This window comes from Orbicella franksi, chromosome 3 (assembly GCF_964199315.1).
Source record: "Orbicella franksi chromosome 3, jaOrbFran1.1, whole genome shotgun sequence".
Classification (NCBI taxonomy): Eukaryota; Metazoa; Cnidaria; class Anthozoa; order Scleractinia; family Merulinidae; genus Orbicella; species Orbicella franksi.
Genome location: NC_138147.1, coordinates 21,360,442 through 21,376,699, shown reverse-complemented (window position 1 = coordinate 21,376,699; position 16,258 = coordinate 21,360,442). Strand labels below are relative to the sequence as shown.

Here is a 16,258-nt window from a genome sequence, read left to right as displayed (position 1 = left end):
AGTGTATTGACTGGCAAAATATCTTAGTGCTTGCAAACTTTCATTTACTTATCAAAAATTCCAAGAATTAACGCTGTTTGCCCCAGCAAATTATCACTCAACAGGCCACGGAATTCCACTCAACAAAGAACAAAATTTGTACATTATTGCTTGCATTACTTTTGCACAATACTGTAATGATTAAAAATGATTTCCTAAAATAATCAGTATGAAAGACCATTGGTCTTAAGTTCTAGTTCTTAATGAACCTATTATGTTATAAAACTTGGAGATGTCTATTTTGAAAACCCAAAATATAACCTTGTACATTTGTATGAGGCTTAGATATTTACAGCTCAGCTCTAAGGAATTTTATTTCAATTCCTCCTGTTTTTCCACATACATGTATGCCCTCTTTGGGTGACAAATTAGTTGTGAAGCCCTCCTTTGCATAGACTGCAAGTAGTCTCTCTTTTGCTTGAAAATCTTTAGAGAAGAATGCAAAACAAGAGATAAATGCAACATCAAAGAAGCTTGTATCGCTCAGACTAATCAACTGAAATTGCAATCAGCAATCAGTATCTGATTTTTGTCGTTGTGCAAGAATTCATAAAAACAATTTCCATTGAAAACCACTATTAAGGAACCTTATTTTGCTAGGTCTCTGGCTTAACAGGACAAAGATAAACATGATATCCAAGATTAGAAGCAACATCAAATACAACAGTTTAAATCAGTCCTGTTGTCACCAAAATACAAGTAAGCCACCACTTTACAGTTTACATAAGCCTTATTAGGTACAAAACCCTGTTGGCTTTGGCACAAATGGTGCTAATGTCGAGGCTCTAGGATAATGATGACTCCAGCCAAACCCCCAGATGCTTGTGATGATCAATTGATGGAAATAAAGTGTTGTAAAGAGAATACTGGTGGGGTAAAAGATCTTCCTTTCTAGTGACATGGTTACAAGCCATTTCTTTCTCCAATCTGAGGCCAATCTTAAGTCCCCTTCAAACTGCACACAGTTTGGTAACAACGTTATATGTCAGTAAAGAACTGTATCATCAGCAAACAAATCTGACTTACAAGCAACCAAGTGGGGGATCATTAATGTAAACTAGGAACAATAATGGGCCAAGGATGCTTCCCTCAGGAACACCATATGTCCTGTTTAACCAGGCTGGTAAATGACCTGCAATTACCACTCAGTGTTTTCAAATGGTAAGGCAATACCTTATCCAGCAAAGTGGCTGTCCCTTAATTCCATATTGATTAAGTTTGTAAAGGAGATGAGGATGAGACACTGGCAAACAATTTGGCAGTCTAAGAATACAACATCTACTGAACTTGGCTTATCTAAATGGTTGAACCTCAACCAGTCATGAAGAAGTTGGAGCAGCCACCTAAAGCAATGTTGATTGCCACTCAAAAGACTGTGGTCTCTCAAAAACCTCACAATATGGATATGAACCAGATTTTCCAGGGTCTTCACAATAATACTGGTCAGTGAAACAGGACAATAGTTTTCTGCCATCTTTATCTCATATGACTTGTAAATTGGCATTATGTCTGCTGTTTTCCAGTCTTCTGTTCAATGAACTGAAAAATTAAAGTCACCCAAGTTTCTAGAACCTCATCAACAAAAGCTGTTCACCAACACAGTAGCACAATGATGACAGATATAAGCCAACTTTTTCCTGACTTGAATTAAGCCTATTGCAGCATCTAAAGTGTACGTCACCACTGCATGACATGTGCCCAGACAATTGAGAATAGTATTTATCCCAACCAATACATGTAAATGAGTTGGAAATTTTAACACAAAATTTAACTGAGCTTTTTGAACTAACAATTACAAGCTGCTATTAACACTCGCCCTGATTAACAAATTAACCAGACATTTTAACAACCATAAAATGGTTATCAGCTCAAATAACTCAAATCAAATTTTTATTTGAGTTATTTGAGCTGTCATTTCCATTTTTGGCACAGCACTCACAGTTAGGTCCATATAACAAGTTGTCAGGGCTCAAAGTTAATGACCAACTGGTGGCATGTGCAACTAGATTTTTGGTTGTGCACCTAAAACATACTGTGTGATCACACCTGCGCACCTTAAAAGCCAAAGGACAGTGCAACTGCTTCCTCACCTGACCATACTTACATGTTAGTAAGACAAGAATAAAGAAGCCACAGACAATAAATAAAACTGTAGAAGTAACACAATCAGACTCTAAATAACAAAGTTACATCATTCAGGGCTTGACTTTAACTTTTTACACCACTTTCCACGTTGGAAAAGAGATTTCAAATTTTACTTCCATTTAACTTTTTTTTGTGTGCACTTGATTGAATCTGTTGGACTATCAGTTGCAATTTCAAGCCCTGTAGACACTTGTTTGACTGAAACTTATTGGCAAAAACCTTCTGGGAAGATGTAAAAGCGTAAAATCTCTTTGGAAGTCATAACGAGTCGAACAAGGAATTCAAGGGAGTTGAAGTAGAACACAGAGATCTGGAGGGGGGGGTTAGTCATAGTCATAGCAATTTTTCTTGGACAATTCCGTCCAAGGGGGAAAGGTGCAATGAAGTTAACCCTATGTAAAACCCCAACCCGTGAGACAAGGCCAGACCACAACACCGGGAACTACGTGCCCTACTCTTTTTGATAACCGTTTTAACACTCTTTGGAAGGTTTAATAGGGAAGCATGTAAGTGCCAAAGATGTCCTTTCAGCTTTCCTCTTGAAGACAAAATGCCAGCCATCAAGGATTCTCATGAATTTATCAACAAACACTAATGGGAATGTGATGGGTAAAACCTCTAACAAGTAGTATGCCTAAAATGGAAATGACTGCAATTATGTTATTGAACAAGTTAAATCACGAGTCAGATAAATAGGCCACACTGAGAGAACGCTGTGAGCTTTTGAATGGACTCTGCAGCCATGATACATAGGATATCAGATCATCCTGAGAGATATCTTACTCATTGATAATAATTGAAGGTTTTTTAAGCTTTGTTGCTTACTGTATTGCTGACATCAGAAAAGGATCCAAACTAACAAAATGCCAACAATTCAATTCAGAAGTCAACTCTGCTGATTATGCATCAAAAGGGATAAAGACCTCTGAGACCAAAAGACTTGAGATAGGAAACAGGGTCCACATTTTCTTTGAGTGGACACATCAGCCCAGGATACAATCATACATACATACTACTTTATTGCAACTCCCTTCAAGGGTTTTTCAGTCACAAGACTACATAACTATCATACTAAAATAACTAAATAAATAACCAAGTAACTAAAATAATAAATATGTGCACATTAAAAAATTAGTGAAATACAATGGATTGGATTTACTATTTACAAATTCATAGATTAATCAGAATATCTACTTACTATTCTCTCATGCATTTGACTTGATGTTTCCAGCTTTTAACCTCTAGCTCTGTCAAGACCTGCTGAATTATTTCCTTTGAAGACTTGTTTGTACTCTTCTTTTCCAGAGTTAATCTAGAGAAAATACACAGAATTAAAAAGTATGCTAGCAGTAACCTGCACTCCTGTCTGGATATACATATGGTGTCTTACGACATAATAAGTATGGCATATCGCATGTAAAGCAACATGGTGCCATATTTTCTTGATTGATCACTGGACCCAATTAAATGTGGGCCTTCCAGGTAGATTTGTATATAAGACCTTAACAAATTTAAATTCATAGTTTAACAAAATGCAAGGTAAAATTATAAGGCATTTAGCTCTCAAAAATAATGAACAAATAATGAACAGAATTTGCCCAGTTTAACTGCCACCAGGAAGTGACTAAAAGTCAACTAATTGATCCACAAAATCAAATCTTAATTTCTAAGAACTGATAATATTATACTGGTACAAAACTTTGGAGTGGGAAGCATGGTGGCCTCATGGTTAGTGCACTCATTCCCGGAGCGAGCGGTCCAGGTTCGAGCCCTGGCTGGGGACATTGTGTTGTGTTCTTGAGCAAGACACTTAACTCTCACAGTGCCTCTCTCCACCCAGGAGTATAAATGGGTACCGGCAAATTGTTGGGGAAACCTAACAAATTGCGGAGGAGTGACCTGAGATCGACTAGCATCCCGTCCAGGGCAAGTAAAAATACTCCTAGCCACTTCATGCTACAGAAACCAGGATAAGCTCCCGCAGTTATGAGCCATTCAGCTCCAAGGCTTCACACAAAAATTTGGATAGTAAATGTCGTAGAAGTCCAACTGTTAGATAATATAGTACACCATGAAACTCTGCTTTATTAGTCTGTTTTCACATGGGACCACCATTTTGTTGTCGTTGCTTATTAACAGAGTCAATGTATTTTTAAAGTGCCACTGAAACGAAATTTTTGTACTCTCTTTTATTAGCCCAATTTGTAGTTTCAAATGTGCTTAAAATAATGGTGAACTTTATTTCTGTCAAATCCTAACGGAAAGTGCTTTTTTTAGCTGCTGAAATCGACTTTCTGGAGCAAAACTGTGTCCGGGCTCTGGAACCGAATTTAAGGACCTTGTGACGTCACTGGTTGTATTCACGCAAGAAGCGCTATAGATTCTCTCTTGTTTTCACTTGATTTATTAAGTCTATTTTTCATATTGTCGATACCTGCTAGTTTTCTACCTTGTAATTTCTGTCCAGTCTTGACAGGAAATACATATCATGAACGTTGGAGGGCGCCAAAGAGTGTAGATTCACCAAAATAAATGCTACAGATTAGAACAGCTCAGTTACTTTTCGAACATCTTGAGTACTCGATTGGAGATTTCGAAGACAAGTGTGGCAACTTTTATATCACGTCCTAAAGCCTAAACACGATATTTCGTCGTCTGTTTTCAGCCTGGTTCTGAATTTGGATTCTCACATTTATCTAAGGTCTATTACACAAGGTTCGAATATATCCTCGGCAACTTTACTGCAGTAAAAGCCGTAGGCGCATCAGCCATCCGCACAATCACGAAGTTATTAACGGTCCACAAGCTTTGAGTCAAGTACTTCTTTGCACACAGAGGGCATCTTTTTATGATACTAATAAGTGAGAGTTCTTGTGGTAGACAAAATGTATCTTTGAAAATTGTGATCCGCAGCAGCGTTTGCTTTATTGCCGCATACGTATCAGTGTAAACAAAGCGGGAATTTCGCTTCTCTTTTACATGTATCTCCCAATTGCAATATTTCACGGTCGATGGATTACTTTGAGTTCTTTAGCACATACTTATGTCTATGATCTTCATTTAATGGTATCCAAATTCAAAGCAATTCGTTAAAACGTCACTAGTTTACACTCCTTTCGAAGGTTTATTAAACAGAATTTGAACTAATTTGCATATATCATCTTTCGCCGTCGACATTGTCACGCTTTCTCTCGTTTCCTGAAAACATACCTGTAGGGTCATGGCAGCTTAGTTTACCTTTATAGTTTAAATTCGCTCCCTCACATAAAAGAAGAGGGTTTCTTAAATTGTTGCTGATTTGATAACTTGTAGGATGTAACAGATGCAACTGGACTAAAGGTCACTGTAGCACAATCTCGTCCGCGGTGAAACTCACAAAGCGTCCGGTTTCCTCGAAGCGAAGCGACTCGAAACTCGAAGCGTTGTTGCTGCGATTCGTGCAGCAGCAGTCCGGATAATAATTTCAAAAGCCGCTTTCTCTTGTTTTCATGTCTTTTTTACTTTATGAGTGTAGATATTGTTTAATTGAGTGGTGGCCATTTCACCAAGAGTCCCGATCATTTTGCGATCCAAGAACTCCCACTCATTTGCTTGCTTACATAAAATATCCTGCAAATATCCAATTAAATAGACTGAAAAGCCCCAGGATCGACTCTCCAACTCTTCTTGTCTAAGGCTACTGTTATTATCTGCTTTACAGCTCTGAGATGTCCTTAAGATGTTTTTTGGGGGGCTTCGAACAGTATTCTCTTCTCCCATAATCACTCTAAATTTTCAGCGCGGCATGAGAGTAATACAACCAGTCACATCACTAGGCTGTTTTGGCCGCGCCAAGATGGCCGCCAATTTTGGGCTTAACCAGCCAACTTCGAACGGCTGAAAAAGCAGTTTTCGCTTACCGTATGCGAAAAAAAAGTCCACAGTGTTTCCAAGTAAGGTTGAAACTTTATTACTAAGCAAAAATCTCACATACGAAAATTTCGTTTCAGTGGCACTTTAAGCAAGTTTCTGAATAAACCACATTAAGTAATCAATTACTATGGCATAAAAAAGAATTTTTTATTATATTCGACACTCATTCTGTGGATCTTGTATTTAGCAATCAACTTGCACTGAACAATGACTCAGCCATTCTCTAAGGGTGACTGCTTACAGTTTAATACACATTTGACTGTGCTACTGCTAACAGTGAATTTTCCTCTCTATGTGCATTATTAGATTAGGTCCTCAAGGGTTCCTTTTGCTGGTAATTTCCCAGGACCAATCTAAACTAGAGTGCTTGACCAAAATGATCACAAGACAGTCTAGTGAAAATTTAAGGTACACATTTTTGTGTCCATATATAGCTATCATCCTTATGATTGCAAGAAGTGGGAGTCATTACCTAAACAAACCTACAATGATAAGTAAAAATAAAGTAAATAGTCATAAGAATTGAAAGCAGAAGTATTCAAAGACAAACAGGACTTTTGATTTCATGTACTGGACCCAGACATTTCTCAGGTTTCCACCATTTGTGATTGTGGTCCACAAAGTATAAAATAATGCATGCTCATTGCAGACAGTCACCTTAATTCTAAAGATGACTTATCATATAATTTAATTATATTGAAAATGCTTGTTTTCTCTTTTGAGTATCTTTAAATTAATAGTCTTGTACATACTGTAGTTTTATCAAAATATTGATGAACCAATGTTGTACCTTTTATTGCCATCACAAACAGCCATTACTAGAGCTTCAACCATATGTGGCCAGCCAACATAGCAAGTTTCCCCCAGCAATTCCTTTGCTATATTTAAGGATGGTATCTGATGAAACAAAAATAATCAATTAAAACTTTGGAAACGTTTTGGAAACTCATAAGAAATCCATTACAAACCATTTGAAAACTGTTTAAAAACCTTTTGGAAACCCAGTTTCACGAAATTGAAACCCTTTGAAAACCCTTTTGAAACTCAGTTTCATCAAAAGTGCCATGTTTCATAAGACATGTTCTTGTATGGAGGGTCACATAATTATTTTACACCTTCAGGTAAGACTTTTAACATCATTAATTTTCATCTTGTGTATTATGCAATAGAATACCATCTAATGCAATACAAGGCATTTAGTGTTTATAATTTAGAACTTCACAACTTTGTCATGTTAACACTGGCAACAGAATTGTTTTGGCACTGAGATGTACATGTACTCACAAAAATCTTTCCAAATCAAAAAAGCAAACAACTAAATTACACAACTGAAAAATATTGTTTTCCCAATCACTAACATAAAAGATCAAGATCAACTACCAATAAATTAACACAAGGTTGTACAAAAAACTCTTGCACGAAACTTGTGCATGCTTATCAGCAATGAAGAAATCATGCCAAAGAAAAGTTTGTTTCCAAGTGTGGTCTAGTGATGAATTCATTTCACATCAAGAAGACATGAATCACCATTGAGCTCACGGACACTCAATGTCATATTAAAATTGCTAGAAGCCAACTTTAGGACAAAGAATGTTTCAATCAGCCTAGGGCAACACTAACAAACTGGCAGTGCAGCAGCTGCTACTTATAGTGTAGCGGCTAACATCATTTTTTTGGCAAAATTGTTCACTCAATGATACAAGCATGAAATTTCACAGAAATGTTCTAAATGAAGTATTCTTTCATTCTGATCGATTAGCCACTTCAAATTTGGCGGTATAACACTTTTTTTTACAATTTACTAAATAGGTGGTCTTTATCTCAACATGGCCGCCATTAACTTTAGGTATAGACTTAATTCGCAGCCTTATACAGGAGAAGTTGATGATGTTGCAGTACAAAAGTTCATTACCAAGCGAAGAAACTAAAAAAATACTATAGCTGAGTAGAAAACATTGGCTACCGGCAAAAATGTCTGCCTGCTATCAAGAGTCGCAGAAGAGGCAGCATTATCATGGCAAGTGGAGCATGTCTGTAAGTATTTTAGAATTTTGTACTTAGGTTATTACGATAATAGATTTTAGTTTCAACCCACACATATTACTTGTGTTTTTGGTGGAAATGTTGACATATGTTTTAAAGATTTTTGCACTTTAAACCTCTCAGACGATTCATCTCAAAGATAGGTCTTCACATAGAAATGGCTGCTCTGAAATTGATAGAGTCTTTACTTCAGGACAGTGGTTGGACCAGTGCTTTTGTTGAGGCAGGAGTTGCTTCATCTGGTACTATAGAATCTTATCTGTAAGCCTCAAGTGTTACCAGATCTTGTCAAGCATATCATATCCCAGCATGTTGTCTATACAAGCAGAGGAAAGCTGCATATAATAGCTATAGCAGAGAAACATCTTAAAGTCCACAAGGTGTTCTTGATTTCGAAGAGTGGTGTAAGAAATGAAGACTCAAAAGTCCACAGTTCGCATTTTGTTTTACCTCTAGAGCTTACCATTCCAACATAGGTTCGTTCATTCAGAGAAGCCAACTTTTGCCTGTATCGTGAGGCGCTGGCAGAACTTTTGCCCTATTTCTTTGCAAACAACAATGTGAATTATGTGTGGTGGCTTTAAATTCACTGCAGAGATATGATGACCATCGATCAACAACATCCAGATGTAACACAAATCTTGCAAAGAATTCTCGTCAATTGCAATCGACCAAGCCCATGAACAAAACAATGCAGTCATCAAGGATGATGGAGGAGCGATAGGCTTGACAGAGGACCCTACAGCACTCTGGAGGTGGATGATAGCTGGACCAGAGGTGAGCCACCTAGTCGCTCGCTGCGAAGAGGTTGCAGGAACTTAAGATGCAACAATCAGTGGCAAGCATCACAAACGAGGCGGAAGTGCTCAAATAGGAGTCTTTAAGAAAGTGGAAATGGGCAATCCTTTTGAAGAAGAGTCCGCAGACCTCCTCGTATTAGACAAAAAGCTAAGGACATTGCTGATCCAGCTAATTCAAGACTTGTTGCTATGCACCATAGCCGAGGCAGAGAGGTGCTGTAGGGTCCTGTCTTTGAGTTAAGCAGAGGTGTTAGGCAAGGGAATCCTCTGTCGCCATATCTATTTGTGATTGCAATTGAGACTTTAGCTGCTGCAATCCGAACTAGTATCGATATTAAAGGAATTAAATTAGACTTAAAGGAATGGAAACTTGTCCAATACGCAGACAACCTCACTGCCATTTTATCTGATTTAACATCTGCACAAAATCTCTTTAAATTACTTGATCATTTTGGAAAACTATCAGATTTAAAGGTTAATTATACTAAAACAGAGGCAATGTGGATTGGTTCGTGTCGTGACAGCCCCAAGAGACCCTTATCTTTAAAATGGTGCAAAAGCATAAAAGCTCTTGGGGTACACTACAGTTTCAACAAAGAAGTGCCTTTTCAGAAAAATTTTTACAACAAGATTACCGAATAATTGTAATGTAAAGATAGACGGCAAACTGACCTGTTATCATAACAATATGAATGCTGGGGTAATTTTAATCAGTGATTTAATGTATTCTCGGAACAATGTTGAATCCTTTAACATAGCAAAGGACAAGGGACTAATAGGCTCAAATTACTTGACGTGGTTTGCTGTTCGTTGCTCCATGCCAAAGTATTCAAGGAATCTCATCATTGATAGAAACATTTTAAATACACTTGAGTTTAAATGTGGTAAAAAAGATTTTGATCCTCTCTCGAGCAAGAGGAGAAACTTTTATGCTTTTCTCATTCAAGAAAAGCAAAACATTCAAGAGGGTTCTGTAAACTAATGTCAGATTTTAACCTAAGTGAAGAAGAGACTTGAAAAGCATTTGTACTGGCAAAATCAGTTGCTCTTGAAACATTTGTACAATGTTTTCAGTTCAAAGTTTTAAATGACATTTTGTTTTTGAATACCCGATTAGCAAAAATAAGAAGGATTCAAAGTGATCTTTGTACGTTTTGTCAAACCTCTGGAGAAACATTAGCACATTTCTTTCATCGATGCTCCTTCTCAACAGAATTTTGGACTAAATTTGAAAACTTTTGGTTGACAGTAACCAGGGAGCAAATAAAACTGGAATATATTAAAATTATATTACGAATATTAGATCAGAGATCTAACCTGTTCAACTACTTTATCATTTTAGGTAAAATTTATTTATGGAATTGCCGCAAAAATAAACAAATCCCTCTCTTTTTGCCTTTCGAAGATGTAGTCAAGAGAAAATATGAAATTGAAACACTTATAGCCTCTCAAAGCATCTTAAGCTCAAATCATTTTCAGGCAAAATGGAACCTAGTTTTGAATAACAATCCAATTTTTTTTGTAAAGGAGTAAGTGCTGCTTGTTTGTTTGTTTTCTTTTCTTTCTATCATATGGAACTATGTAAATTATGTAAATTTATATGTACAGTTATGATAATTCAAATACCTGTATTGTAATTTTATATAAAGTATCTTGCTAACACAAAAAGTAATTGCATAATTAGAGTACAATGTAGAGCAAGATTTGTGTTATCAGTTGTGTAGGCAGAGTATCTGTAGTAGTTGTAGTGTGTAATTGTAGTGTTAGTAGTAATTGTAGTGTAAGTAACGGTCGTATTGTAAGTAATGTCAGTAGTGGCGTCAGTGATATTAGGTAATGTTAGTATTGTAAGAATTCTTAGTAGTGTAAAAAAAAAGATCAGTTCCAATCCTTCAATGAAGGACTGAAGAAAGAAGAGTACACCTTGTTTTATCAAATAGTAAGAACAAGATCACTTTCTTCAAGCAAGAGGAAATTTCCAGTGCCGTAAGTTCCAAGGAAAGGACACTAAAAGAGGACTGTCACCTATTTTCCCAACTCTTCATTTCATGTCAAAGCAGACAGTATGATTTGCATGATTTCTTCCAGCACGAAAACCAGTCAGCTCCAGCTTCCCTCAGTGACAGTGGGAAACTTCACACATGCCAGAAATCCCAACTGGTTGAGATACTTGAGTCTAAGACTTTGATGCCAAACACAGAACCAGAGGCAGATGCAATCACCATAGATGGATCACTGAGCTCTTATCGACTCCCAACCCCCACATGCGTCAAAGACATTTGATGACTACGCCAATGAGGACATCCTTCCAAGAGGTAGATCATATTCTACCAAGTACCAAAGAGTTGACATTGTGTTTGATGTGTATAAGGAGTCCAGCCTGAAAGTAGAGGCACAATCCAAAAGGGGCAAAGGGATACAAAGAAGGGTTACACTAACCAGCAAGACTCCCTGAAATTGGAAAAGCTTTCTGAGAGATAACAACAACAAGACTGAACTTTTCCATTTTCGTGCGGACCGCTTGTCTGAAGCAGACATGCCGTGCTTGGAATACGTCTGCTACAATCGCGTAATTGCGTTAGAAGATTTAGCACCAGGTATGCACAAAGAGTCAGACCCACGTATTTTTGTGCACGCATGACCTGCGGCAATGGACGGCAGTAAGGCTTTAATGATTAAGGCAAACGACACGCATGTGGTAGTTATTGCCACGAGCCTGGAAAAAATGTGGATTACATTTGGTCAAGGAGGAAATTTTCGATTGATTCCAGTGCACGAACTGGTAACCACAATTGGTCCAGAGAAAGCCAGTGAACTCCCATTCTTTTACACATTCACGTGATGTGACAGTGTGTCTGCCTTCCATGGCAAAGGAGTGTAAAGGGGTCTCGACCACCTTCACCAAACTCAGTCAGTATGTGACAGCTCTTGACGACACTGATCTGCAGAGTCTAGAGCATTTTGTTGTGGTCATGTATGACAGGTCCATTGCAGATACAAGTGTGAAGGATGCAAGACTGAATTTCTTCGCTCGCAAACAGAGGCTGTATGATGCAATACCACCTCAGTTTGCCCTCAAGCTACATTCAAAGCATGCTGCCTACCAAGGAACAATTATCTGGGGTCAAGCCACTCTCCCTCGACCTGTCACAAAAAGTCCAGCTAATTAGGGATGGAGTAGGCGAGGTGACACATGGCAGATACTTTGGACTGACATTCCATCAGTTGCTGAAAGTTGTCGAGAACTAATCAGATGTGGCTGCAGGAAGGACTGTTGTGGAAGGTGCAAATGTCTTTGTTCTGAGCCGAACTGTACAGCTTTGTGTGGCTGTTTGTGTGAAAAGTAGCTCCAACTGGTCATTGACTATAGTAGGCATGCAATGTAAATTGTATGGCAGCACTATTTGACACTGTTACAAAATCAAAAGCTTGTTTGAAAAGCTGTTTTTGAATTAGCCAGCTAGAAACTGCTGGGCATAATGAATTGCTGTCCTGAATATCAGAATTCGGTTGAAGTAGGCATGTAATGTAACTTGTGTATTTGAAAGCTTATACGTGATCAGAGGTTGTTTAAAAAAGAATTGTTTGGGAATTACCCAGCTGAGAAACTACTGGGCGTATTGAATTACCGTACTGGATACCGGATAAGCACGTAATGTAACATGTATATAACAGTACTATGAGATCATGAGCACCCGTTAAAGAAAGAATTCTTTAGAATTGTTTGGACATTTTCAGAAACTGAAAGATGTATGGAATAGTTAATTGTATCTAAAGGATGCTAGCAGTAAAACATTGTAATCAGGGAGTAATAAACTGCTCAAATGTTGCTTCAAGATGAGTCAGAAGTAAGGATATTACTTAAAATGGCCACCATTTTATCACGTCACACCCATTTTTAGCCATTTTGCAAAAAACTCTTGTTAATGCAAATTTCAAGCGGCTAATCGACTAGAATGAACGAATAGACAATTTAGAATGTTCCCGCCAAATTTCATGCTTGTATCACCAAGTGAACAATTGAAGCTGTTAGCCGCTACATTATTATTTTTACCTCTTTTTTCTTCACTCTGCCAAAACTTTTACATATCTGCAACTGAATTGACTGCTGGAATTTGACAGTTTCAACCTGAACACCACCTGGGAGTTTTCTACCAGTCACAAGATAAGTTTGAAACTAAAAAAATGCAATTTGGTTCATGTTTTAGGACTGTTTGCCACTGGAAGAAATGATTTTCATCGACAATGATGATGCAAGCAAAAAAAAAATCATTTTGAATCCAGTCCATACAAAACAGCTTTTCACAGTCCAGCAAAAAGATTGAAAAAACTCCAAAGACTAGTTCAGTGACAACAAGAAGATCTGTTAGATCTTATAGCTGCGCTTTTAAAATTTAACTGTTTTCTTAGTACTACAGTTGCAACGCAGTGCCCATTCCAAAGTAATCCTTGATGATTCAATGATTACTGTAGACACCACATCACTTGATCAACACAAACTGTATTATTGCACCATCAGTCGTAGCTGTTGTGAAATCTCCGATGACGTAATAGTCTTAATCTGGAACTTTCTTCAGGATATGTATTAGCATGAAGATACGAACACTATTAACAACAGCTTTCTTTCTTAAAAGTCACAATTAAATTTAACTGTTTTTTCCCTTGAGTAAAGGGCTAGCAAAGAAGTCACACGAGTCACATAATTCAAGAATTGCATTATCCACGGCTATCTTTAGTACAGTGGTTATTTCCCTACCAATGACATAATCCTTACATGTTCTGACATGTTCTTTGCTTGGCTTGCAATATTTAATTTTCCTTCTGATCTATGAACTCACTGCGATGAAACAGCCAAAGAATTTACTTCATTTGCTTAAAACCACAAGAAATACTTGCAAAATTGCAAATAAATTAATGACCGTCGCTTCCGGCGAAATAAACTTGCAAAGTAAACACGATCTTATTTGTCACGTAGTGAAAGTGAAAGCTGCAACGTCAACGCGTTCTATGGCTGACATAATACTTTTTTTAGCATATTTACTACTCCCTTTGAATCCAACGCTTCGATAAAACCAAAAGAAAATATATTATACCCACAACAAAGAAAACAATATCTGTAAAATTGTCCATGTATTAATGTTTTAACAGCTTCTGGGGGAAAAATATCACATGTTGCATGACTCAAAATTTGGATAATAGGGGATTTGGGTCTGGTCACTGCCAAAAAAAAAAAAATAAATAAACCATGGGTAAAACATGAACCGCACTCGGCCCATGGCCACGCGGTTAAAAAATCATTTTCCAGAAATAATTTTGAACACTTTCGAGAAGTTCTTTTCATGAACAAAACAACTCTGAGTGGCTCAATGACTACTGCTATAAATTTTAACCCAATGCGATAATACAATGCTAAACCACGAGGCAAAAGTGACAGAAATAAACAACAAAACAACCCCTGAATCCCCGACAAGAATCGAACCCATGACCTCCCGAACACCGTGCGGGCGCTCTTTCCACTGAGCTATGAGAACTCGTGGAGAGCAAGGTCATTTAACTGAGTTCATATATGACAGGTGTCCTGCATGCTGCTAGGATCAACGCTATCGAATTCATCGTGAGTAGTGATAAGTTAATAAAGATGGTGAATTTTAAGCTCGGTAATGAAATGTGAAGGTGAATTAATCAACATGACACGAGCGTGGGACAAAGAAAAATTCTGAATCCCCGACAGGAATCGAACCCATGACCTCCCGAACACCGCGCGGGCGCTCTTTCCACTGAGCTACGAGGACTCGTGGAGAGCAAGGTCATTTAACTGAGTTCATACATGACAGGTGTCCTGCATACTGCTAGGATCAACGCGTTGATCCTAGCAGTATGCAGGACACCTGTCATGTATGAACTCAGTTAAATGACCTTGCTCTCCACGAGTCCTCGTAGCTCAGTGGAAAGAGCGCCCGCGCGGTGTTCGGGAGGTCATGGGTTCGATTCCTGTCGGGGATTCAGAATTTTTCTTTGTCCCACGCTCGTGTCATGTTGATTAATTCACCTTCACATTTCATTACCGAGCTTAAAATTCACCATCTTTATTAACTTATCACTACTCACGATGAATTCGATAGCGTTGATCCTAGCAGCATGCAGGACACCTGTCATATATGAACTCAGTTAAATGACCTTGCTCTCCACGAGTTCTCATAGCTCAGTGGAAAGAGCGCCCGCACGGTGTTCGGGAGGTCATGGGTTCGATTCTTGTCGGGGATTCAGAATTTTTTCTTTGTCCCACGCTCGTGTCATGTTGATTAATTCACCTTCACAACCATTCAGAATGTGTACAATGGGTTCAAATCATTTTTTTGCTGTTTATTGTCAATATCAGTGCTCTGTGAACAAACTCACAAATTGAACAGATGAAATTATTTTTTGGTTTATGTTTAATGTTATCTGGTTTAGGGAATTTTGTGGTTGACTTTCATATTAATTTTAGTGTACGAGCAGTAGCTCAGTGTTCGCTAATAAGGTAACAGAGAAACAAAGTAACATTTGGATAAGAAGGCATTGCAAATGAAATGATCATGCTATTACATTTGACAAGGGTGGACGATGTATTGTGTTTCAAAGTGGCTCAAAACAGTTTCCAACACTTAGATTTTGATGGGTCGTTCATTATAACCACTCTTTATCACTTGATGCTACAATCATGGTATCAAAAACCCGCCCAATCATTGGTGAACATGTCGTTATCATTTCTGTGACACAATAGTTTACCATAGCAACAGTATAACCTCCTAAAACACCCTAAATTACAGCTTCAGGGGCTTACAATTCAAAAACGGCATGGTGAATTTTTTTATATTATAAACTTTTGACAAGCTTTATAAGATGCAACTTTTGGCAAAGTTTAAAAAAATTCTGTAAGTAGGGTTCAGAGTCTCCTTAACTTTTCAAAAATTTTGGACAGAAAACATTTGATGGGGTTTTTGAAAGAAACTGTGGTGGTGCGAACGGCTGATGTTACCCATTTGGAAAAAATAGTATTCAGCTGTTCGAATGGCTGCTGCTATCCATTATCCGTTTAATACAAGTACATTTATATATTCTGATTGACACTAGGAGCTATGATTTACAGATATACACTAAACTATGGGTTAAGATTAATCAGGAACTAACTTTAAGAACTTGAGTCAGGGTGTCTACTTCAACATATTCATCCCTATCTGAAAGAGTCTCAAATAAAAATCTACAAATTGTTTTCTTAAAGATTGGTTTAGATAAATCTCTCCAGTCTGGAGAAATTTGATTCCACAATATTGCTCCAG

At 37.7% G+C, this 16,258-nt stretch overlaps 2 protein-coding genes across 2 annotated transcripts in view; one reads left to right on the top strand and one right to left on the bottom strand.

The window, feature by feature from the left end:
* The window catches only part of LOC145482657 (5'-3' exoribonuclease 1-like), a 252,391-nt gene that overhangs the window by 132,037 nt on the left and 104,096 nt on the right, over nt 1-16,258 (bottom strand). Inside the window, exons 21-22 of the mRNA XM_081461264.1 lie at nt 6,887-6,993; nt 3,383-3,496 (exon numbers count right to left, since the gene is read on the bottom strand). Of these exons, the coding sequence (XP_081317390.1) occupies nt 3,383-3,496; nt 6,887-6,993 (221 nt within the window). The remainder of the gene's footprint in view (nt 1-3,382; nt 3,497-6,886; nt 6,994-16,258) is intronic.
* The window catches only part of LOC145482719 (protein CFDP2-like), a 67,687-nt gene that overhangs the window by 5,707 nt on the left and 45,722 nt on the right, over nt 1-16,258 (top strand). The window lies entirely within an intron of this gene.